Here is a 24,511-nt window from a genome sequence, read left to right on the forward strand (position 1 = left end):
ACGAATTCTGCCCCAAACTCTTGCCCTCATATCTGCCATGCACTAGACTTAAGAAGGTACAAAGTACCCTGGCTATCCATCTTCTTCCTCTTGATGAGATGCCACAAGATTCCTCTGGTTAATTTTTATCTTGTATTTGCACTGTTTGGAAAGATACATAAATTACAGGGAATGTTATCTGTACAGGTGGCTGGATCCCCATAAAATAGAGAAAATTTGGTCTTCCAGGTGTTTTGCTCAATAACTTCTATAATCCCTCACCATTGGACATGTTTCTTTGGAGTTCAAAATGGAGGTCAAATTTTCCTCCCTGCTGTCATAAGATATGAAAGACCCTTTCCCTGCTCATCACACCAAGCACATTCCTTAATGAAACAGAAACTTAAAAGGCTGGTTGACACTATGGGCAATGTGTGTTTGCTTCCCTAATTTTTCGTCACACGACATGGCATGGAAAATGTCCATGTATGTATGCTGCTGAGGAGGAAAAAAGGAGATTCTTGGTGGTGATCACATGGGTTGCTTGTAAAGATGGGTTGCGGCATGGACATTTTGTAGGGTTTTTTTTTCTAAGTCATAAGCCACACTGAACTTTCAGGATAGAGCAAACTGAAAGTATAAATAAACATGTTTCTGTGAGAAAGCACAAAAACAAGTTGATTGCAGTGTAAATTAAACCCCTATAGGGTGCCACACTGATCCCATGAAGAAAGTTGGTTTTTTTAAAAAATCACATGAACATGCTTCAGTTTTCTGAATGGACATATATTTTGTGAGTATGACCAGGCTTACAAGTTTATAGACAGAGATAATGTTTCTCTAGTTCTCTTGTTAACCATTTGTTCCTTTTGGGGGACTGGCCTTTGGAAACAAATGACAATTGGCCACAGCTTTTCCAGAATTTCATCCATGAGTAGGAACTAATAAAAATTACCTGCAAAATCCAGCATCAGATGCTGAATATCCTTTCTCTGCACGAGGGTGATGGTAGTGGCAGCAGCATTGCTTACTTATATGTGAAAGTGTAGACAAACTTACCAGAGAGTTAGATACAGTTTATTTGTGGGCAAGCCTGAATCCCACCATGTTGCTTATTTCTAAGCAAAGACTACAGTACCCACTCGGTCATGGGAACAGCATTTCACACATTGGTGCAGAAATGGGAAATCTATAGCTCTCCACATATAATATTTCAGCACTCATTGAATAATGGCCAGGGATAATGGGAGCTGAATCCCTATTCAGCCCAGTAATAACTAGAGGGCAAGAGGTCATCCCTTCATCCTAAATCCATACTGCTGCCCCTATCACTAGTTCAGCCTTAACATCCATTGTCTTTTGGAAAGTGTCTAAGGAAAAGCTTATATTTCCGCTTGTTCTCTTTTTAAAGGTCCTCTGGTGGAAACATATGACACACACCCCTAGACTTCAAGACCCATCAGCCATGGCAAGTATGGCTGTTGGTGAGGAATGATGGGCCTCTAACAATGTCTTTTGGGTCACGCGATCCCTCTCCTCACTCCCCTTTATACTATACATTTTTTTAGTTGCCTTATATTCATTCTAAATATAGGCTATATATGGACAGCATACCAGAATTTCTCAAGCAGGAATACAAAGACACCATGTCCTTACCTTGAACAATAAAGAAATGGTCTCTTTTCCATTTAAGAAAGCAAGTTCAGAATCTTATTGTTTGTTATCCAAGTTTTATTTCAACTTTTTTGTTGTTTCTTCACAATGCAGTTCCTCTTTGTTCATCTTCACCACAATGGCCACTTAAACCTAATTTGTGCAGAGCTTGTGGCAAAAAATGAAGGAGGTGTGTAGTGCAGCAGGGTTGTAAACGTTCCTCTGGCTCAGGAATATGTTTTCAGGAAAAATATATATACACATATAATACATTCATTATTGGCAGGTGAACATTTTAAAAAGGTTCTAACATACCCACCCACCCACCCACCCACTAAGGGCCTGTGTGTTACATGAGGCTCAAACACCAAGAGCAGGGAGTATTTTGCCTTTTTGTACAACACAAAAGTAAAGTAGCTCCATATTTTAAAAAAATTATAATACTTTGAATGTACTTCCATTGTGACAAGTGCAATTAGATTCCGATTCCATGCCCCCATATTTTTAAAAGTGCAAATTCCGCTCAGCCGAAAAAGGAGAGAGAGAGGTTCCCCCCCCTTTTTTTTCCCCCTACAGGAGAGCAAAGTTCTTGATCTTTAGCCCCAGGTGGACATGTGAGCATTTGGAGGATGCTGTACACATCCATCTCTGTCAAGCGAGTGTTGAATGTATCAATCACAGGCTAGAGATGTAGCTGTCTGGATGGCAATTCTCATACACCCTTGACTATATGTTCACAGTTGAGTCTGTGAGACAGGTCCAACTCCATTTTCATAGGCTTCTTTTTCCTTTTCAGATTTTTTTCTTTCTTCTTCATCAAGCTGAGCTTCAATTTCAATTGGATCCACATAGGTATAAAAATAGGCCATGATGGCAAAAATGACAGTCACTGCTAAAAGCAAACCTGCAAAAAGAACGTACTCTTCCCACTGTGGAAAAGAAAACAATAAGGACATTTAAAGGAGGAATTTTTGCACACCATACTGCCATTCATGGTTAATGAATATACATTTATGTGTAAGATCAAAGACCAGGATATATTTACATTTTTATAAACAGTAACCATGATATTAATTTAAGACCTTAGCATAGTGGTGTTATATCCTTGGGAATTCAAACTCTGTGAGCAGCAAACATGTGGAAAACATTTATATGAAGGCGTAAGTCAGGAGCTCAGGGGCCAACACGCTCATTCTTTCCTGCCCTTACAACTTTATTTCCCTAGCAACATCTCTTGTTGTGTGGCTCCAGAATTAGACATGCAAAGGAAGTTGTTGCTTACATATCAGAAATAATCCTGAGGACAGACATGCTTCTTTTACCAGCAAAAATCACAGCCAGGAATGAAACCAGGACCTCCTTAATTAGCTTTAATTAACCACTGCAAGTTAACATCATTTGACCTACACTAGCATAACATCCTAATAGGATTTTGGCCAACAAGTTTTGATTATTATACTTTAAAAACCTGACACTTTCAAAAGTGATCCTAAATATGGATCTTTTATCTTATCTAATGAAACTTCAGGGCAATTTTGTAGTGTTGTGGATGACATTTAATACAGAGGTTCTAGTATGTGAAACCACATCAACACCACCAGTTTCTATTTACTGGGCAGATAATTTTCAGATGTTGCCTTCATAATTATATCTGCAGAAGTATTAACAATACAGTTCTGAGCCTTTGTGTTTTAACTCCTGTACCTGAAGTATGGTGTGTGTGTTTTTCAGTTCATGTCACAATACCATGCAGGATTACTAAGGGACATGAACATCACCTACATACCGTACTTATAGGTCTTAGTACAAAGATGTCAAAAATTCAATTCAAAATTAAAAATAAATTCTAGATGACAAAGTAGGCTGTCAAGGAATTCATCCCAGAAAATGGGGAATGTGTAAAAACACACATCAAAATCCCAAAAGTATTATGGCATGTTTAAGACTAAACAAATTTATTATCATGTGATTTACAATTTACTTCTTCACATACAAAGTACTAAAAGTACTTAGTTACATGTATCTAGAGACATGTATCTAGAAGCTATTTCTTTTTGTCCTCACCCCAACAACCGTGAACACAATGCACATAAGTCTGTTGCCTCAGTATTGAATTATATGTGTTGACAAAGCTCACACTGAAATAGATCTGTTAACAGATCTGCAATACTGTAGTTTGGTTTTGGTTTTGTAAAACATGCTGAAACAGACTAATACAGCTAACTTTTTAAAATGGGGAATGGCATTTATCTACTTCCTGTTTTCTCTAACTACATTTACAATATATACATATCTGTTAAATTTAAAATATTTACACTGGTACCTCGACTTACGAACTTAATCTGTATTGGAATTAAGTTCGTACGTCGAAAAGTTCATGAGTTGAGGCAAACTTTTCCATAGGAATGCATTGAAAACCATTTAACCCATATCTGCTCTTTTCTGTTCGTAGGTCAAGGCACTGTTCGTAGGTAGAGGCATTAGTTCCCATAGGAACTAATGCAAAGCCGGTTAATCCGTACTCTAACACTAGGGGGTGATTTTTTTTTATTTTTTTCTTCTTTTAACCAAAAGTAAACTTAGGTCAAAAAAAGGGCAGGAAATGTTTTTTCCCCTCTTTTTTTGGTTCGTAAGTTGAGGCTCCGTTTGCAAGTTGAAGCAACTTTTTGCGAACGGAGCCATTCGAGTAGGGACGCTCGTAAGTCAAGTTTCCACTGTACTATATATCTGGTATAGATGACCAGCCATGGGGTATAAATCACAATAAACCATATGAAGTCATACACGGCCAGGATACATCCAGTTAATCTAGATGTATTCATATATAAGCCTTCTTTTACAAATGTTATGCAGGTACTAAACACATGGATGGTGAGGCAGCCAGACTGGTTCTCTTTCTCCATTTTGGCTTCATTTTTGCAGTGTAATATGCCATGTGTTATTGTTCATTTGAGATTGTATTTACCTAATTTTCATACCTGCTAAGGACCAGATAATTTTTTATAATGTCCTGATACATAAAGCCATAGAATTCAAAGAGGGTTTACTTTCTTTTTCACATGACTGTAGTCCAGTTGCTACTTGGATGGTGGAACTGAGAAGGGCTCTGAACACAATCTAGCACTACTTCTTTACATGCTGCCCAGAATAGATTATTCCTGGGAATCCAGTGTGGATGACCTAATCAAGGAGCCCCTCTTTTGGCATTATGAAATCTTTATTAAATCATGGTTGCAATGCTTGATTGAATTATTGGGAAAGTCATATTTCTGGACTATAACTTTCAGAATCCCTCAGCAAACATGGTCATCTGAAAGTTGTAGTCCAATAGGATAACTTTTCTCAGTTCTGTGTACCATCGTTACATATTCTGCAGGCAAATAAAACTACAACTCTGGTTTAATAGCACAGCTATGTTTTGTGACATTTAAATGGTGTTCTCCCCAGCATGACTGTATTTACCAATATATCCTTACATAGAACTTGTCGCAGTGCTATAATACATAGAGTTTCTATGTGAATATTGATTTATTTTACCTGTTTGTTGAGTCTTGATGCTCCTGCTATAATTAGAACAATGATATTGCCAACAGCTACAGTCAACAACCAACCAGCTTGCAGCACAGACTTCATATTGGCTGGTGCCTACAGAAACAAGATAGTGCATTAATTGTTTTTCATGTTGTTTTGAAAAACATAAAGAATCTTCAAATTTTTGTGTACTTGTGGGCATATTTGAAAATTTGGGAATGTATCAGGTTTACTGTAACAAAATGGCACCCGGGAAGGTGCCATTCACAAAATGCTTAGTATGTATTTTTACCAGTCCTGTCATTATAAAAGATGCATTTGGGGTCGCATCTAGTTTGGCCATCCTAATGGTTATGGATTTCTTAGCTGTAGCTCATAACTGATAGCAGATTAAGAAATGTGTTAGAGCATAATTCTGGGATCAAAACTAAAGCAACGAAGATTTACATATCAATGGTGAAGGTCCTATTGGTTATTTATGCTGGTATAAATGAGTGGCACAAATCACAGTGGCAAATTGCCACTTGTTAACTAGTCACCACTTGTATTCCTTGTCACAATCCAGTCACATGATTTGGGATGCCTCAAGGAATTCAAGTTGGAATTTGTTACTTATTAGCAATTCACTGCTGTGATTTACGCCCGTGCACTTCTACCAGTGTAAACCAATAGCATTCTGGCTCCTATAGATTAAACTCTCCTTCTGGGATGTACACCTTAATATGATGAGGATTCTGGGTGTGTCAGGAAAGCTGAAAGCAGTATCGTTGAGTAGACACGATTAGAATAGTCAAAGATGAGACAACAGACTAGAAGATGCAAACATCCTCTTCAGGAATTAATGGTTGCATCACTAGAAGAGAATTGATAAGTGGCAAGGGGGCAAAGAAATTCTCGACGGGCAACTACTAGGCATCAGCAATCGATGGGAACACTGACAGAGAATCATTCATAGATAATAGTTGTGACAATAGTTAACATTAGCACTGCACAGATGAAGGCAACAGAAAACTGTAAGTATTTGTGCTTCAAAAAACCCCATGATGAGGAAATGGAAACAAAACAAGAGATAGTCCTCCAATATGACAATCACAAGTAGGAAGGCACTCAGTCAACTACTGAAGGAAAGAGAAAAAGAAATACAAATGGAACAATCACTAATGAAACAACTAGATTAAAGCTGATTTTTGCAGAGGCAGAAGTAAAGTCCAATGCTGCATGACACATACAATTAGAACATGGGATTTGAGAATAATTAATCATACAGTACATGGAACCTTTCATTCTTGGAGAGAGAGGACTGGAGCAGGACATTTTCAATCAAATGATTACAATACATATTGTATTCGCGAAGGCTTTCACGGTCGGGATCTAATGGTTGTTGTGGGTTTTTCGGATTCTTTGGCCGTGTTCTGAAGATTGATCTTCCTAACGTTTCGCCAGTCTCTGTGGCCGGCATCTTCAGAGGACAGCACTCTGGCTGGTGTTTTATAGACTAAAGTAAAGGTTTTGACCATGTAGATCATAAGAACCTGCATTGTTTTAAAAGAAATGGGCTTGCCACAAACTTTTATTGTCTGGGTGCATAGCCCATACCATGGAGAAGAGGATGCTGTTGGGACAAATTGTAGAGGGACAGAATGACTTTCATTGCCAAAGATGTCAGACAAAGATGTATATATTTTCCTATCAGTTCAACCTATATGAAGAACATACCACACAAAAACCTGTATTAGATTCAGATGGAGGAAGAATGCAACCTGATAGAAGAAACACAATGTACAGTTTACACCATACTACTGTCAGAAAGTAGCAGTGACTTGAAACGACAGCTGAGGAAAGTTAAAGAAGAAAGTGCAAAAGCAGAATTACAGTTAAGAAGACAAAATTATGACTTAGAATTATATAACTTCAATGTTGATAATGAAGAAATTTAACCTTTCTGTATTTTTCCTATGCTCTTGTGGTCCTAAATCTATATGGACACTGCACTCATAAAATCAGAAGAAGCATTTGGAAGGACAGTTATGAGGAAACTAGAAAATATATTTTAAGTGTTAAAGATGTACTGCTGGAAACAAAGACCATGATCATCCATACTAAAGAGTGCCCATTACTATATGCAGATATGAACACTGGACAGTGAAAAACGCTGGCAAGGGAAGGAAGCCTATTTATTTGTGTTGGAGAAGACATTTATGGCTACCATGTACCCTCAGGAAGACAAATAAGTGGGTTATAGATCCAATCAGGCCTAGACTCTCACTAGAAGCTAAACTTAAGCAGTTCTAATTTAGACATAGCATGAGAAAACAAGACTCAATGAAAAAGACAACAGTGCTAAGAAAGGTAGAAGGCTGTAGAAAATGGAGACCTAACATGTCGTAGGTTTGACTCAGTAAAGGAAGCTGCAGTCTTTTGCGTGAAAGAACAGAGCATGACTGTTAATGATAGGATCTTTGTGGTATTATTAATTCATAGTGCCACCAGTAATGTGACAGAACATAACAATAATAAACTCAATTTCAGATGCCCTAGTTCTATCGGTTTCTACATTGGAAGCATTTTGTAGAGCACTATGCAGGCTACGAAAGAATGCATAGTGCAATTAGAACACATATGTTAATGCAATTGTGGTTTGGTCAAAGGCCAGAATCTTTCTGGTGTTGCTGGCACCATGTCCATTTCTCCCTATGCAATCAGTCTTTAACTGCAAAGAGTCTAAAGGTCTCTCTGGCTTATTGACATCTCAGGACAATTATTATGAGTGGTGCCAGTTACCTGAGAGTATGAAAATGATAGTCCAGTCACTGAGAAGACAACTTCAGCACAAGTAATAAGGAAATACTGAGGGATTTGCCAAGCCATACTGAATGTATTGGCTTGAATATCTTCAACATATGCAACCTGTAGTCCACTGTCATCACACTGAAAATAAAGCCAAATTACATTAATGCACATATTGCTAAAACACTTCTATAGTTAAAAGAAAAAGTTAAGACCAATTTGAACACTGATTTCTGATGTGGATGGGAATTCCTGACATGCTCACGATCTCTACTTTCTTTATTGGTGTCAAGAGTGTTGCAGTTTGAAATTATGGACATATCTAAAATATAAACAATATTCAGCCAAATTAAAATATCAAAATGAATAGATTTTTTTTTTACCCAACGCAGGCTACCTCAATAACATTATCTCATGCATTTACTAGCTCTTTGTACACTGGGGGGGCATACCTTGCATATACATAAATTCTGCATTGACTGAATTTCTCCATAGTCCTAGAAAATTTGTCCTGCATCTCAAGTAGCCCCATTTTACTGTCCTTGATTTTTTTTAATCTTTCTACTTTGTTTTGAAGTCTATTAAGTGGTTTCCAGATGGTCCCGCCAGAATCTTGTCCTTGAGGGAGACACTCTCCACCATTTATCCATTTAGCAAGATTTAAAATGGGGCTACTTGGATACAGGACAAGTTTGCTGTGACTGTAGAGAAATTCAGTCACTGCAGCACTTATGTGCATGCAATTTATAATCTCCTGAGTATACAAAAGAAGATCTAGCAAATGGCCAAGACAACACTATTAAAGTACCGGTAGTCTGCTTCTGGTTTAAAAAAATAGTCTAATTATCTAAACATTTTAATTTGTTTTAAATTTTATCTATATTTTATATGCATTCATATTTTTTAATTATGTAATGCTTTAATGCAAATAAAGAAGGACTGTGGGGTTTTTTCCTCAGCTCCCATAGTTTGCAAATTTGCTTCAGGACATATTTGTCTGTTTGTAAGCTTGATTTTTTCAAACATGAAAGTTTGGCTGAATTGCATCTCTAGAATAGTAAAATGATTTTAGTTCCAATTACTGTTCATCTCTAGAACATGTATTTTGGCCCTAACTGTGTTATCTATCCATCTCAACCTTCGCTTTGCAACTAGTAGATCACAGATTTTAATTTCAAAAGAAGGAGAGAGAGATCCCACAAACATAAAATTTGCTGGCCCCTGTTTTGCATTATGGCTACCAGAGATTCAACATTTTAAATCTACAGTAGGTATACCAACCTATCCAAGTACTGTACAACTCAAAGTCTGAAACCAACAGCCTTTGAATTATAGTTCACAGTGTCACCTCTTCTAAATATAAGCATATCCTATTTGCATTTAATCTGATTTCTTTTTTAAAAAGCTATTACGAACCTTTTAGATTTTTTTAAATCAACTTACCCCATTTATTATAATTGTATAGGCGCTTCCATATCCAAATGCCAAAGATTTATTTGTACAGTCATGAAGATCGGTGGAAACTGTAATGTCTTTTCTGGAAAACAGGATGTAAAGAAATAATTAACCTAGAAATTCTACATAATTTAACTCACATAAATTAAGCTATATGAGACAGAACTGTTGGAATTAAAAGTACAAACATTGTCTGTTTACATTATGGGCCACTTCTGAGGCAGTTTTACATAAAGCAAAGATATGTGTCTTCTGATAAGCACTGTTCCCTCTACCCACATAGGCTGATCATGGCATCATTTTAGGGCATGATGGGGGGTGGGAGAACAGCAGTTCCCCCTGGCAGTCACCATTGATTATAGTAGCTGTTATTTTATTTACTCACAATACAGTAGACAGTGAAGCACTGTCATTAATTTCTGGAACACTGTGTGTAAATAAAATGGTGCCCACAAAAAGGCAGTCATTAAGACTGCAAATGGAAAAATCTCCGTATTAATTACAGGAGGGAACATTAAAAGTGAATCCCTTTCCATTCCATTTGTGCTTCTTTCAGAACAGACATGCCTATTCAGGATGTACATTATATGTAAAAATAAGTACATTACAGGGTTTTGTTTTTGTTTTTGCTTTTTGTTTTGGTGGACAAGCAGCATCGATAATCCTTTAGGGGGGAGCCATGGAACAGTAGCATTGAATATGCTGTTGGTACTAAAGTCCAAAAGACAATTTCAGAAAAATCCATCTCTAAGAAGAATGCTGCTTTAAGTAGTGAAAAGGTATAGTTGTGAAACCATGTAAAATGGAGAAGGTCACATTTCATCAAGATTAACTCTGGAAAGTACATAGTATCTTTCTTTTCTTTTCTTTCCAAGTCATTCATAACAAAGGAGATCACATTGCCCAGAAGAAAACATTGTAAAAGCAGGAAAGATGCACTTATCTGGATGTGTATTCTGTCCCTAATTCTAAAGGTAACCATCTAGGGCAGTGGCCCCAACCTTGGGCCTCCAAACATTCTTGGACTTCAACTCCCAGAAATCCTGGCCAGCAGAGGTGGTGGTGAGGGCTTCTGGAAGTTGTAGTCCACAAACATCTGGAAGCCCAACATTGGGAACCACTGATCTAGGGCACCAAATACATAGGGAGCCCTATGATCTGATCTCACAATATTATTCTCACTTTAATTCAGACACCTGCACCATTTTTTCAGAGAGCAGCAATTCAAGGGACCAGTTTTGCTTATAAACATGGTGCAAGGCAGAAAGAGTTAAATAATTACCTCTTTCCCCAAACAGCAATGATCCCAAAGTTTGAAAACATTGCCTTTTTTTATTACAGTTCTCAGAATCTCCAGGCCAACATGAGCTGGTAGCTATGCTGACTAGAGGATTCTGAGAGCTGTAATCCAAATAAGCAGATTTTCTTAGTGTTCCAATCTATTTCAGAACCCTTACTGTCACTAGACCCCATTTCATATGAAAGTTGGCACTAACTAAAGCAGTGTTCAGTAGCAGTAATACTTACTGTCCTCTTTGGAAAGGTGTGTAGTTTGTGGCAGACAAATACAGCACATCCGGAAACCCAACTTTATCCATAGTAATGTTAATAGCTGAATTCAAGTTGTTTATGAATCTTTAAAAAGGAGGAAAACGCATGATGAATTTTTCAAAGCGCTACTGTTTATTAGCAACTTATTTTATGGAAACAGAAATCAAGTAATGATACAACCATATTCATGTTAAGTTACAACTCTCCACCTTTATTTAGTAACTTTACATTTTTGTTAGTTTTCCTCAACAGGGAAGGGATTTCTTTCCTTCTCAACAACAGTGCCTAGTGGTGTTCAACATGATATATGTCATTGTGTGTGTGTATGTGTGTGTGTGAGAGAGGTCACAATACATGTAGAAAGAAACTTGCAACTTTATGTCTTAACATGCATTGATTATTATCAGATATTGGACTTTAAAGGGCAAGGCAGATCTGTGCCTGCCACAACATATACCGTAGTTATCTCCAACTTTTGTTTCTATTTAAACAAAAACTAATGTTCAGATTTATAAAAATAAATGATATTACCTGATCTCATTATTTCCTTCCTCTGGTTTTTCTGTGAGACCATCCACAAGCTAACAGAAAAGATAATTTAAATTAGCAAAGGGTAAGTTGGTATCTAAAACATCAAGCACTGTATGCAAAAAACACAATACTATTAATGTTTTAATCTAATGCATTGCAAAATAAAGGCTGGAATCCCATTGCTTAGCATACAATGACACAACTAGAATAGGCCCATCTGAATCTATGGAACTTAACAGGACTTGACTGACCAAATCCCCTCTATTTCAGTTGACTTACTCTAGTTATGACGCACTATGCTTTACAGCCAATGATTCCAATGATTAAATTAAGCATTTCTAAAACAAAACTTGTCCATGTTGCATCAGATTGCACTCAAAATGCTCCCAATGAATCCCTACCTTTGCAATTGAAAAGTTAGATATGGCTTTTGTACTTCCTTTCAGAATGCAGATTACATGCATACATCAAAGTTAACTATCATTAACTGTTGCATTAGCATCAATGTTAACAACAGGTATGACTAACCAAATATCCTTTTAATCAAGATTTAAAGCTAACTATAAAATCTGAGAAAATAGTCACTATTTTTAGCTATGGTTAATGTCAGCTAACTACTCAGGTACTTTCAGATGACAGATGACTAGCATCACAAATCCACTATTGTGGTTTATGATGCTGGGTACTATACAATTATTTTCTTCTTAACTTTTTTTTTTTGTAAAAATGTGGAGGGAGGGGTAGGGAAAAACAGGAAAAACTGAAAGTGACATAATCTGGATCAATTTGAAATTTCCATGAATAAGGTAGGCCAACTGTATAATAAAAGTTATATCTGAAAGCACCAAAAGATCAGAAGGACGTTGAATGTCATTTTTGAATGTATGCTTTCACCTTCTCTTAAACCATCTACAGATGATAGTTTCCATAAATCTCAAGGTGGGACAGTGACATTATTCTTAGCCTGATAGGTGCACCCATGTTTTAAATATTTCCGTTATCTCTGATGAAACATGTTTTGCAGGTTTTAAAATTTCCATTTTACAGCCAGGCAAAAACATTACAATATTCTGTCTTCAGGTTACTTTCAACTAGTCACACACAAACATTCTATTCTTATATATTTCCTATATATTGCATTGAAACAGAACCCAGAAGGTTGGTTTTTTTCAACAGACATTGAAGAAATTTACCAGTATAGCTTGAATCCCGGCTCTATTTGTTATTTCAACAGTGTATCGTTCTTTATCTGTGTAAGTAAATGCTTGTTTTATAGTCTCATTTCCATAGGTTATATTAATACCATGACTATTTAATTTTGTTGTGTCGTAAGACAAGTGGATAGTCTGTAAATAAAGAGAGATTACAATGAAACAGTCTTATTCAAAATTAATAAGTTTCCCCATCAAATATTCTAGTTAATGACATCTTCTGTTTCATGTATGTAGGCATATCTGACATAAAATAATGGGGGGGGGACCTGCAACATTTGTAAATAAAATTGTTCTTTCCCAATTTGACAAGCCAGGACAGGTTAGGGTTGGGATATAGGCATATGGGTCACAGTTTGATCCAGCAGTGCCTGTACCCAACATTTTTAATAGGAAGGGGTAATTAAGCTAAGTTATAGTTTGTGCTTGTGAATATTTACAGAAACATGATTCCCCATCTCTAAGTAGGAAGATTCTCCAAATTTTGAGAGAATTGTTGGAGCCAAATCAGAAGCAACATTAAAGCAGTACACAAAATATTCTGAACAGTGAGTTCCAGATTCAGGCCCTTCTCTGCAACAGAAATTTGATGCTCTCTGTTTAATTTGGGCTTCATTTGAGAGAAAGATTTTTGCTTCCTTCTGCAACATAGCTTCTGAATATCTACTAGGTTCAGAGCTCCTTATTTATCTAAAGGCAGGAGGGAGGCACAGGTGGTATTAGCTATAATATTGGTAATCCCAGAGACAATGAGAGCCAGCAAACTTTATAGGAATGATGTCCTGCCTGGATGTTTCATTAAACAAAGTAATAGGAAAGCAGGAAGAAAACAACATACAGTAGTATTTTAAAAACCCAGTTTGCTGTATGGCATAATTTTCAGATTAAAATAAAAATATTTCTTTTATGGCTAAGGAAAATATATAGAAAGGATGAGATAGTAGACTGGGAGTATTTCAAAATTGTAACAGCTCCTGCCAGCATATTCAAATGATACTAGGATGTGGAAATAGGTTCAAATACTAGGAAAGTAAGTTAACTGGTTCTCAGTTAATGGAGAAAGAGCTTACTAAAAGAAAACTATTGGGTTTAGTTTTTTAAAAAGGTGGGAGGTTGGGGATTTGGTTATTTCTTTTGTTAATAAAGCACAAAGCGGGGGGTGGGGGGAAGTATAGAGATACAGTCCAGTCTTTTTATAGCAAAAAGTAATCAGTCTAGAGAAGAGAGAAGTTGCAATGCAGTTACAATGAGAAGAAAAGGGCCGAAAACTGTGTTTCCCACATTGAGGAAGTCTTCATGCTTACTTCTGGAAAGATGGTAATGAAAAAAGACGAATAACAGCAAGGAACCCCAAACAAACAGGAAATAGGGACTGGCCCCGTAACAGAGATGCAAAAAATTATCAACCAACTTAGTACAAGTAGTGAAACAATATGATGCTCACTGATGCTCAGTGTTAAGGCACACATGATTGCAGTTTTCACAACAAAACATTGGTTTGGAAGTTGCAGTGGCCCAAATCCTATTGTGTACATTATACGTGCAGAAGGATGATGATGTCACTAGCAAGGGAAGATTTGCAATAATTCCCACAGCATGTCCAACTAATATGTCATCAGTGTCATTGCATGTGAGTATGGGAGCCCTGGAACAGAAGGAGGAACTCTTTAATTATTGAAAAATTTCCCATGGAGGTGGGGGGAACTTTCAGTAATTAAAGAGTGTTTTCTTCCATCCCCAGGTTCCCACAACTTACACACAATGTGACTGATTACACTTGAGTCAGACAAGCTGTGAGGCAGATGTAGGGACTCTTTAATTACTGAAATTGCCCCCCTCCTGATGGTGTCATCGTTCTTCTGATAAAGCTTAATGCAACAGGATTTTGGCCAATAAATCTTAAGGTTTACTCAACACTTACCGAGGCCAAAGGACTTAGATTTTCTATCTTCCCATCACTATTAAAATGAATGGATGCATTCTGATTTCCCAGATTTATTACTTTGATTTGGGTTTGGCCTGCTGCAGGAAAGACTGGGAGGGTTTTCTGTGATGGAGGAAAAAAGAAAATAATGTCATGAGGTCAAATGTGGACTAAAAATTAACTTGAAATTATGAAGTTTCTGCAAACCAAAATGGAGTTGCCTTGACATTCTGATGAGAGAAATCCACAACTGCCATGATAAGCCTTCCTACTTTTTCCACAAAGTGCCTTTTACTTTTCTATGTTAGCCATTTGCATCATTTGTTTGTTTTTTCCCAATGGCTCATTGGCTAAAACTATTCTGAAATTATCATCTCATTTGTGATTGTTACATTACCCAGAACTATCTGCCATAGAGTCTGAGTGAGCTCCATAGGAACAACTGTTGGAGGAAGAGGATGGTGGAGGCCAAGAGCAAAGGATGTCTGTGTAAAATTCAGCCAGATGGCACGTCTGAGCAATGGGGGGAGGGGGGGAGGGACCAATCATTTCCCATGCATTTTTATATGAATTTCATAGTCTGTTACTGCTATCCCGTTTGGAACAAAAGGAAATTACCTTATATCAACTTAGATCATCTAGCTCAAGATCAAATTGGAATGGCAGTTGCCAAAGAGGGGGCCTCATATGTTTGTGGATTGCTACTCCCAGAAGCCCTAGCCCGCACAGCCAATAGTCAAGACATCTTGGAATTACAGTCTAAAAACATTTGGGTGTTTAGTGGAGTGTGTTTTTCTCTGCATCTCTGACCAATTCTTTCCTGCTTTATGTGATCCATTTGCAGGGTCCCCCCATCAATATAATCCACTCTGCCTCTTTATAATTTTGTTGATAAAAACAGATAAAGAATAAAGATGTTTTGTGGGGATTTTGTAGTCTAAAGTTCCATCTTGTGGCTATTAAGGGATACATCACTGATGTTTAGCATAATCAAGCTATTGTAGTATAAAGATGCATTGTTCTATGATTCTCTCTCTGCGCAGGCGTGGAATGCCTTAAGACTGATAACCACACGACGCCTCTATGGCCAAATTCTTATCTTATGCTAATTTTGCTTGTTTTGCGTGCTTAATAAAAACGTCTGGGGTGAAGAAGGTAGCCATCTTCTTCTTCTTCTCTACCGGTACCTGAATACTAACAAGATAAAGTCTGCAGTGTCTTTTTTCTCAGAGAATTCTCTCATCAACTGTTGCCAGGCAGGCCTGGTAATAGTTCCCTGGCTATTTTCCCACAATGTTTAGGGTAATTTTTTTAAAATCTCACTTTGTATATTTCTTTCCAGTTGCATTGTTTTTACTTACATCTATTTGAATTTGAATCACAGCAGCAACCACAAAAGCCAAAGCTGCCAGCAGCATACCAACTGTCATCTTCCTCAGAGGCCTGGTGTATGAAAGAAAAAGGAACAAGCTGACACTTAGAAAGACACTTCATCTAATCGCTTCAACTTTGATTACTGTCACTGTGAGGTCTATGTAAATCACCACCTTTGGCCCATGTCAATTTATGCATAATAAAGCAAACCATCTCAGTATCTTAAGGAGGCCTGCCTCCTTGTGCTCTCTGCAGTGAAGGACAAGATGGCTTCCACATACTAAAGTTAACTGGGCTGAGGGCTGAAGTCCCTTGCTTTATCTCAGGACAGAAACAAATCTTACAGATATTCTGGGATTAAAAGAGGAATTATTTCACTGTGGAAAGCAGGGCCAGTTCTCAACTCATCTCATTTGCAAATTAGTTGCTTTGTTGTATGATTGGTTTCAGGGCACAAGAATGGAATTCCTTTGAAGTCTGATTTCTCAAACACAGAAGGTTACCGGGTCATGTTTACCATAATATTGGGCCACTTTATTGTACTGTATTGTATCCTATCATATTGATCCATATAGTGCAAAGCTTCTTTTCCTGTCTTTCCATAAATATTGAAATACCTCTACTATCTGGCCCTAAGAGAATGTTTGGTGAAAATTTCCACTATACATAAGTACAACAGAGAATTTGAAGCACATCTTGTTCACACTTGTTGAAACACAGGCCCGTCCACTTGTTTTATGTTTGGGTGGGAAGTGGTTAACTAATGAAAAAAATAAGTCAATTCCTGAGATTTCCCCTTGCTTGGTGTCACTTTGTGAATGGTCATGAGCACAAGAGGGTATTCTATAGGCCATCTTGACTGCTGCCATTGGTGTTTTCAACTGGCTGTTTTGTTTTTTGCTATGTAAAGTTTGGCACCCTTTTTCTTCTGGCAGTATCAGCACAATATTGTACAGCAATATAGGGCCATTTCTCAGCATTTTGAATCATGCGTACAGAAGAACAATATTTCACATTCAGAAACTGGAGGGTTTTTTTGTTTGTTTTTTGTTTGTTTGAAGAATTTAAGAACTTGATCCTTTTCATTCTCCATTTAAGACTCTGGTTTGCAAATCAGCATCATTTTAATATAAACCCAGGCATTATATAATTATTCAACAACAATATCCAGAAAAAGATGGTTTTAATAACTTACACACTAGAAGCGAAGGCAGCTTGTAAGCAAAAAAATGATAGTGATTTTAGAAAACTTTGTAGTCACTCACGTGAAATTTATGCGGCATTTCTGAATGAGAGGATAAATAACAGCATCTACAACTGGGACCATTATAACAATGAGAATTGGGTTTACAGTCTGTAGAGAAGAGGAAGAGTATAACAAAGTTAAAAATGTTAAAATAGCATTCAATTATCTATTAGAAATAGTGGAAAATGTGAACATAGATGCTTACTGTACCTGCATCTGGTCTGGCTGAATCTGAACAGGGCCCTGCAGAAGGGGGAAAAGAGAGAGATGCTTATTCCACTTCTAAAATGCACAGAAGTCAAAACTTGAAATGTCAGTGTCTCAATCTAGTTGTGTGCCCATGCACATGATTGCATAGGAAACCCCCCCCCGCCACTTATTATTTGCTGTACCAGCAAATGCGGGCACATCAAATGGGGTGTTAATGGGATGTTTAGCACTTTAATATACTTAACTAATATACTTAAACAAAATGCTTCTTAAATACACTTCTATAAGTCAATCAAGGTGCAGTAGTTTAAGAAATGACTTACAAAATCTCCATCCATAGTTGTGGCTTGCAATGTCCATCGTGATCCCTTTCAAAAAAGAAAATTAGACATTTCTAAACTATAAGGCTAATTAAATAGAACAGAGTAGAACTGGCTGGCTACAAGTCCCTCATTATTTCTAGGATAACAAGCTGTAACTAAGTTGCCTTTCAAAAGAAACATAGTAGTGAGCTACAAAGTTGCTTTGCAATATAACAACAAACCTTTTATAGTTACTTTAAAAAGTGACATTTTATGGGCATTTGGGAGCATTGTTTGGTAGGAATTTTTTAAGTCCTATGCTATTGTCATATCAGTCTTAAGTGCAAGGAAGCATTGTTTTGTTTAATATTTTCTAACTTTATATTTTAAATAAGCAATATCAGAACTGGCCAGTAGCTGGAACCATATGGTATGTCTGTCAAATATTATACTCCATATATTATTATGACAGAGCAGTGATAATAATAAGGACAACCTGCCTGTCACAAAATAATGAGTGACACAACAAATCCCTTACAAAAACTATGTAAAGTTCTGGGGAAGAATATTAAAAACACCTATTTTACTGATATATTTTGGGTTATTGTTGTAAGGTAAGATGGGAAGAAATGAAACCACTTATCTTCATGAAAACTGCACAGATCAACTCTTTGAAAAACATTCTGGGTGGTAAATAAAGTAAAATGATAAATAAATAGCCAATGGCAAAAAGAGAGAGATAATTTTAAGATTCTGCAGGCCTCTTGGCTTACTGAAAATTAACAGCAAATTTTTGTTTGAGGAAATGATCATAACTAAAGAATGAGCTGTGTTCTTATATATGTTGTATTAATAGATTTAAAATATATATTTACAGGTACACACTATTTTACCAATAGTAGCACAAAACAACCACCGTTAGTATTTAAAAATAAGAAGTGCATACCTAAGGGTATATCTTGACCCTTAGGGGAGGAAGCATGACCCTAAGATTATAAACATATAAATAAATTGTTCTTAAAATCCTTCACTCAACTTACCTGCTGATCAAAAAGTGCCCAGAACATGGGGAGAGGAATATATAGGAACAACACCTTCAACACCATCTTAGTCTGGACAATAAGTCGTTTCTACAACAAAAGATTTTTTTAAAACAAATTAATTAAAATATAATCTCTGTAATATGACAGGTTTCTCTATGTACAAATTAGAAGAGATAAGAACAACAGATCAAAAAGTAAGAAAAGTTGGAAGAAAGAGGAGTAATCGTAGAAGAAGAATCCTTCAGCAATAATTTGTAGAGAAGTGGGCTGGGATGGAACAGAGAATACGGAAGTGCAGGTGCTCAGCCTAGCAGTTCTTATAGTCACATCCCGAGGAGAATCCAAAAAATGCACAGCAAATATTTTGATTCACTTCAGCAAACTCTTACTTGAAATTTTCATCTTTATGAGGAGCAGGTCTTTTGTAAAACCAACAAGTCATAATAGCCCAAACCACTCCTTAATACTGTTTATTGCAACAAGGATACTTCACAACAATATGCTGTTGCTAGGATTAGCAATTCATTCTCATTCTCTCACCTTTGGCTAAGGTGACGACTACAGTTAACCTGAGAAGGAACATGGAGAGCTGAGGGGTATAGAGAAATGGCAGATGACATCACTATTGCTGTTAATCAAGACATTCCAGTGCCCTGACCTGTGAACCATGGCTCTGTAGAAGAGGGAGGCAGAGGTGCCTGACCTGTCTTTCTCTCCTCAAAGTACCCTCTGATAAAACTTGATTATTGGCTATAATCAGAATTTTTTGGAAGAAAGAGAAATACCAGGAAAAGATAATATTCATATCATATAAACCAGAATACAGGGGCCTCAACTGGTTAAACCAAATGTAATGATACAAGATATTAGGTAACACATCACAAAAACGGGGAAAAGAACATGGGGAACATATCTTGTCAATTAGCCCCGACTTGCTGTGACAACATCCCTTACTCCTCATGGACATGTGTAAATAGACAATCCAATATTTGGCAGGACATGACTGAGAGGTGTGTAAGGTTCTAAATGATATTCACACATGGGGCTTTTTGATAAGTAATTTGAACCTGCAACACTTGTTGAATCTCTAAAGTGTGTGGATTCAAGCACCCTTTGAGGGCTGGTTTTTTCCCTCAGCTGCTTATATCTAGTTAATATGATCTACCACTGATACCTAAAAAGAGGTGATGACTCCCCAAAAAATTAGTGCTTAGTCCAGTGCTTGTGTTTACTGCTACAACTATATAAGTGTGTTTTTTCCTTGTTTTTTTTTAATATCATATCTGATGGGGTTTTTAAAATGATATCTCTTTCAGTTCATGTTGTAGGCTGTCCTGGCTCTTATGCTGGGAGAAAGATGAAATACAAATGGAATTTTTAAAAAAAATACATCCATAATCTTAATTTAAATAAACTGGTCTGCCTTAACAATACACTCTGGATGCTGCTTTTCGCAGCTTTGACAGAAAACATGTCACAAAACAAGAATAGGTCCATCCAAAGAACAAAGAGATACATGGCATAAAGGAGATCGGATTTTAAGCTGTTGTACAAATCACACCTTTAAAAGACATGCATGTGTCACTCTGCTTTGGAATGTACAAAAAAAGACAAGACAAAACAAAATAAAAACAGAAATATTGTCAGTTACCTTTAAGATGAACAGATGTATTTTAGTGTGAGCTTTTGTGAATTACATTCCCTTTCCTCAGACATGTGGAGTACAATGTGTAGACCTCAGGTTAGTATACAGAGCATACATGGTTGTGAGGGGCAAAGGTAAAGGTAAAGGTAAAGGTTCCCCTTGACAATTTTTGTCCAGTCGTGTTCCACTCTAGGGGGCGGTGCTCATCCCCATTTCCAAGCCATAGAGCCAGCATGACTTAGACACGGAACACTGTTACCTTCCCACCGAGGTGGTCCCTATTTATCTACTTGCATTTGCATGCTTTCGAACCGCTAGGTTGGCGGGAGCTGGGACAAGCAACGGGCGCTCACTCCATCGCGTGGATTCGATCTTATGACTGCTTGGTCTTCTGACCCTGCAGCACAGGCTTCTGCGGTTTAGCCCGCAGCGCCACCACGTCCCCTTGTGAGGAGCAAGGGCCAAGTAAAATATGATATAGACAATTTAGGATAGTGAATTTTCAAGAAGATGCAGGTGCAACAATACGCCCCCGTAAACTCCAAATTCCCCAATCATTTTGTCCCTGTGGAAGCTCAGTTCCAGTCACTAGGCGTCCACCTTCCCAGTCCTTTCGACTCTGCCGGGGCTCAGTTCCAGTCAGTAGACGCTGCCAGGCATGCCTTTCAGGTGAGCACTTAGTTCACAACTGTCTCAAATCCAGAGCTGGGCTGAATTTTGCTCACTAGCACCAGCTGTCTGACTCTGGATGCTGCTTTTTTTGTACATTCCAAAGCAGAGTGACACATGCATGTATTTTAAAGGTGTGATTTGTACAACATCATGAGGTCCAATACCTCCTGGCTATTTCAAGAGATCGTGGGTGCACCCGCTCCTAGAGCTGCCTGGTGAGGTGTTGGTGATGCTGGTTTCACCTCCAGCTTCTCCTGTGGGTTGTGGTCAGTTCCCCTGCCTGGTGGTGTCTGAACACCATCTCAAGGACTCAGGAGGAGAGAAGATAAGCCTGCCACCACTGTAACCACTCCCTGGTGGGGGAAAATGACCCTCTCCCCACTCGGGATCCTGAAACAGCAAGGGCAGTCTTTCGCCAGCATGTAAAAGGTAGGTGGCTGCTCTTCCCTCCTCTTTCTCCTCCTCTTCCTTTATCCCCCTTCCTGCCAGCCCACACGGCCTGTGCTCTCTCTCCCTGGAGCAGCTGCTCCTCCCCTTTGGTTCCTGCCCCCTTTCCCCCTGCTGTCTGCATCCTTAGGCGTCCTGGCATCCAGAGTCTCTGACAAATCCTCTGTGAGGTGCAGCAACAAGGCAGATAGCCACCTGGGATGACAAAGCTTCCCCGTTTCATGCCTTAAATAGAGACCAGGGCTATTTAGTTTAATTAAACTGGCTGGATAGTTCAGTAGATTAGGTACCAAAGTTGAGAGTTCAATTCCCCACTGTGCTAAGGAAAGTAGAGCCAGCCTGTGTGGCCTTGGGCAAGCTGCACAGGCCCAGGATGACTCCAGAAGAAGGGAATGGTAAATTACTTCTAAGTACTCTCTACTTAGAAAAACCTGAAAATATAACATATTATTATATATTAATAAGCTGGTTTTCTCCACAGTTAAAAAAATATTTTCTTTCATTAAACTCTGCCTTTAGCACATCCAACTCCTTTCTGTCATTTCTAAAACAGTTTGAAGACAGCCATCAAAAAATCATATAATTATTTACGTTAGCTATTTTTTTTTTCCTATCTTTTATCAGTTTGTTTATGTAATCACTTTGGAAGTTCATTACCTGTGCAAAAAATAATAATAATTATAAATAAAGCTACTGCTACTTAGAAAGTTCATTGCCTGTATCTGCATCCCATTTTACTTTACTTTTTTTTAGATTAGGCATACTTCAGTCTCGAGAGAATATGGTAATATGCTCTGAATAGAGGACTTGGAACAGAGTCTAGTGTGGCTGAGAAGGCCAATTTGAGAGTGACAATCCCTTCCACACTGAAGACCAATACAATCTGTCCCTTGTTCAGCTCCCTGATTTTGCTGGCTTCAGGATTGCCTCTTTGCCTCGGCTTGCTGGACAAGGTTCTCTTCAAATTGAGAGAGGCCATGAGGCCTCTTACATCTACAACTCTTACATCTCCTCTTACATCTACAACTATGTGTATTGTGGGCTCCATATTGTACATAATATGTCTGATGAAGTGGACTGTAATCTATGAAACCTCACACTGAAAAAAAAAATCTGTTAGGCTTAAAAGTACGACAATATTTTTGATTTTGTTTTCTTTTTGTTGTAAGTACAAATAGCACAGCAACTTACATCATATTTTTCACGAGCCCAGTCCAACCAATGTTCCCTCTTTGGATATTGTTTACTACGATGTCTGAATCTGTTTCGAACAGCAAACTGCAAGAACACAATTGCAAATTGTTAATATAACTGTTTTTCACCAGTTATATTCATCAATAACTGCAAGAAGTTTCCTAATTTAACTAACTGGAATGCAAGAGAGTGAGTGTGAGTTTTTACTTAGCATGATTGAATCAATATTGTGTCCACATCTTTTTGTTCCCTCTTATATGTCTAGAAATAGATGCTATTGACAGTTTCTTGGGAAATAACCCTGTTAATCTGTTGTAAGAAAAACAACAAAGAACTTCATGCCACCTTAAAGACTAACACATTTTATCCAGCATAAATTTTTGTGACCTGCGCTTGGATGTGGACATGCATCTGGTGAAGTGGGCTGCTGCAGTCAGTGAAAGCTTATGCCAAATAAAACTCATTAGTCTTTAACATCCCCTCAGACTCTTTGTACAGTTTTCAATTTTCCCCCCATGATGTTTTAGGACATCTAGATGTGCCTAACAGCACCAGACAGACACTTAGAATTGAGGGAAAATCTAGAACAACACTGCTAACTGAAATCATATTTCCATGTCATAAAGAATATTCTGTTAGCTTAGAACAACCACCTTGTAGAGATTTAGGATACATTTCTAACACAGACGTTCAGGAAGCAGCATGTTGCATGATAAACAGTACGTATACATTGCATACTTGGTGAGACAAGCCTAAAAGCACATTAATTGGATTCAGTCCAAAAATGAACCATTCTGCTTCTCCTTAGGCTCAAGTTCAGGTAAACACTGCTACCCATGACAATGCTAGTAGCCCTGTATTGTACATTGCTTACCGTGATGCACTGAGCGACTTGGACCATTATGTTACCTTGAGGCTTTACTTTCTTGTACATTGTACTTCCAGCCATAAACACCACTGCAAAGAAAAATAAAGAACACCACAATCTGCTATTGTCTCTGAAGGAGCATGCAAATATCATGCAAGTGAAAAAAAATGGGAAGCAAGATGTGTAACCACATCAAGAACCTAGGATGCAATCTCTCCGTGGAGAAAATGTACAGCTTGCTTAGCTCTGCATAGAATTTCTCTTTATACCAAGAGCTTAGAGAAGCTACTTTAGGGCCTGCAGATCCCAGAATCCCTCCTCCCCAGCCATGAGTTCATTCTGAGGCTTTCAAGTGGCAGTATTTCTCGGGGCCGATTATCACAGAGCGGTGGTTCTCAACCTTGGGTAACCCAGATGTTCCTGGACTGCAACTCCCAAAAACCCCAGCCAGCACAGCTGTTGGTCAAGGCTTCTGGGAATTGCAGTCCACCTGGGTTACCCAAAGTTAGGAAACACTGACATAGAGAAGGACTGAGAAAGAGGGGAGTAATCAAGTAGCAGCTGTATGCTTCTTTTCTTTTCATTGAGGAGATTTCCATTTCACTCTAGTGATGTAAATGGTAAGACTTGGCAAGATTATCTGTTGTTCTGCTTAAAAGCTGAATTTGCATTTCAGCTGGCCAAAGATTTCTTGCTAATGCCCAGTCTCTTCCATCAGTGTAATCTAGCACGGCTGAGTTCAACAGAGTTTAATCCCAAGTAACTGTGAACAGGACTGCAGTCATGCCAATCCTAACAAAATTGGTATAATCCTGCCTACTGCTCTTTCGCAAAGAGAGTGGGTAAGGTGCCTTGGGGGTTCTCTTTTGGGGCATGGCTTCTCACAGC

General features: G+C 38.0%; 1 protein-coding gene across 1 annotated transcript in view; it reads right to left on the reverse strand.

The window, feature by feature from the left end:
* Positions 1–586: 586 nt before the first annotated feature.
* The window catches only part of SLC15A1 (solute carrier family 15 member 1), a 44,350-nt gene continuing 20,425 nt past the window's right edge, over positions 587–24,511 (reverse strand). The window contains exons 9-23 of the mRNA XM_020801594.3: positions 23,630–23,712; positions 22,753–22,839; positions 18,795–18,884; positions 17,776–17,820; positions 17,453–17,485; positions 17,262–17,350; positions 15,984–16,065; positions 14,620–14,745; positions 12,681–12,833; positions 11,488–11,537; positions 10,933–11,040; positions 9,394–9,487; positions 7,945–8,091; positions 5,170–5,277; positions 587–2,561 (exon numbers count right to left, since the gene is read on the reverse strand). Coding sequence (XP_020657253.3) covers positions 2,367–2,561; positions 5,170–5,277; positions 7,945–8,091; positions 9,394–9,487; positions 10,933–11,040; positions 11,488–11,537; positions 12,681–12,833; positions 14,620–14,745; positions 15,984–16,065; positions 17,262–17,350; positions 17,453–17,485; positions 17,776–17,820; positions 18,795–18,884; positions 22,753–22,839; positions 23,630–23,712 — 1,490 coding nt within the window. The 3' untranslated portion in view covers positions 587–2,366. The remainder of the gene's footprint in view (positions 2,562–5,169; positions 5,278–7,944; positions 8,092–9,393; positions 9,488–10,932; positions 11,041–11,487; positions 11,538–12,680; positions 12,834–14,619; positions 14,746–15,983; positions 16,066–17,261; positions 17,351–17,452; positions 17,486–17,775; positions 17,821–18,794; positions 18,885–22,752; positions 22,840–23,629; positions 23,713–24,511) is intronic.

This window comes from Pogona vitticeps, chromosome 3 (assembly GCF_051106095.1).
Source record: "Pogona vitticeps strain Pit_001003342236 chromosome 3, PviZW2.1, whole genome shotgun sequence".
In the NCBI taxonomy this organism is placed as follows: Eukaryota; Metazoa; Chordata; class Lepidosauria; order Squamata; family Agamidae; genus Pogona; species Pogona vitticeps.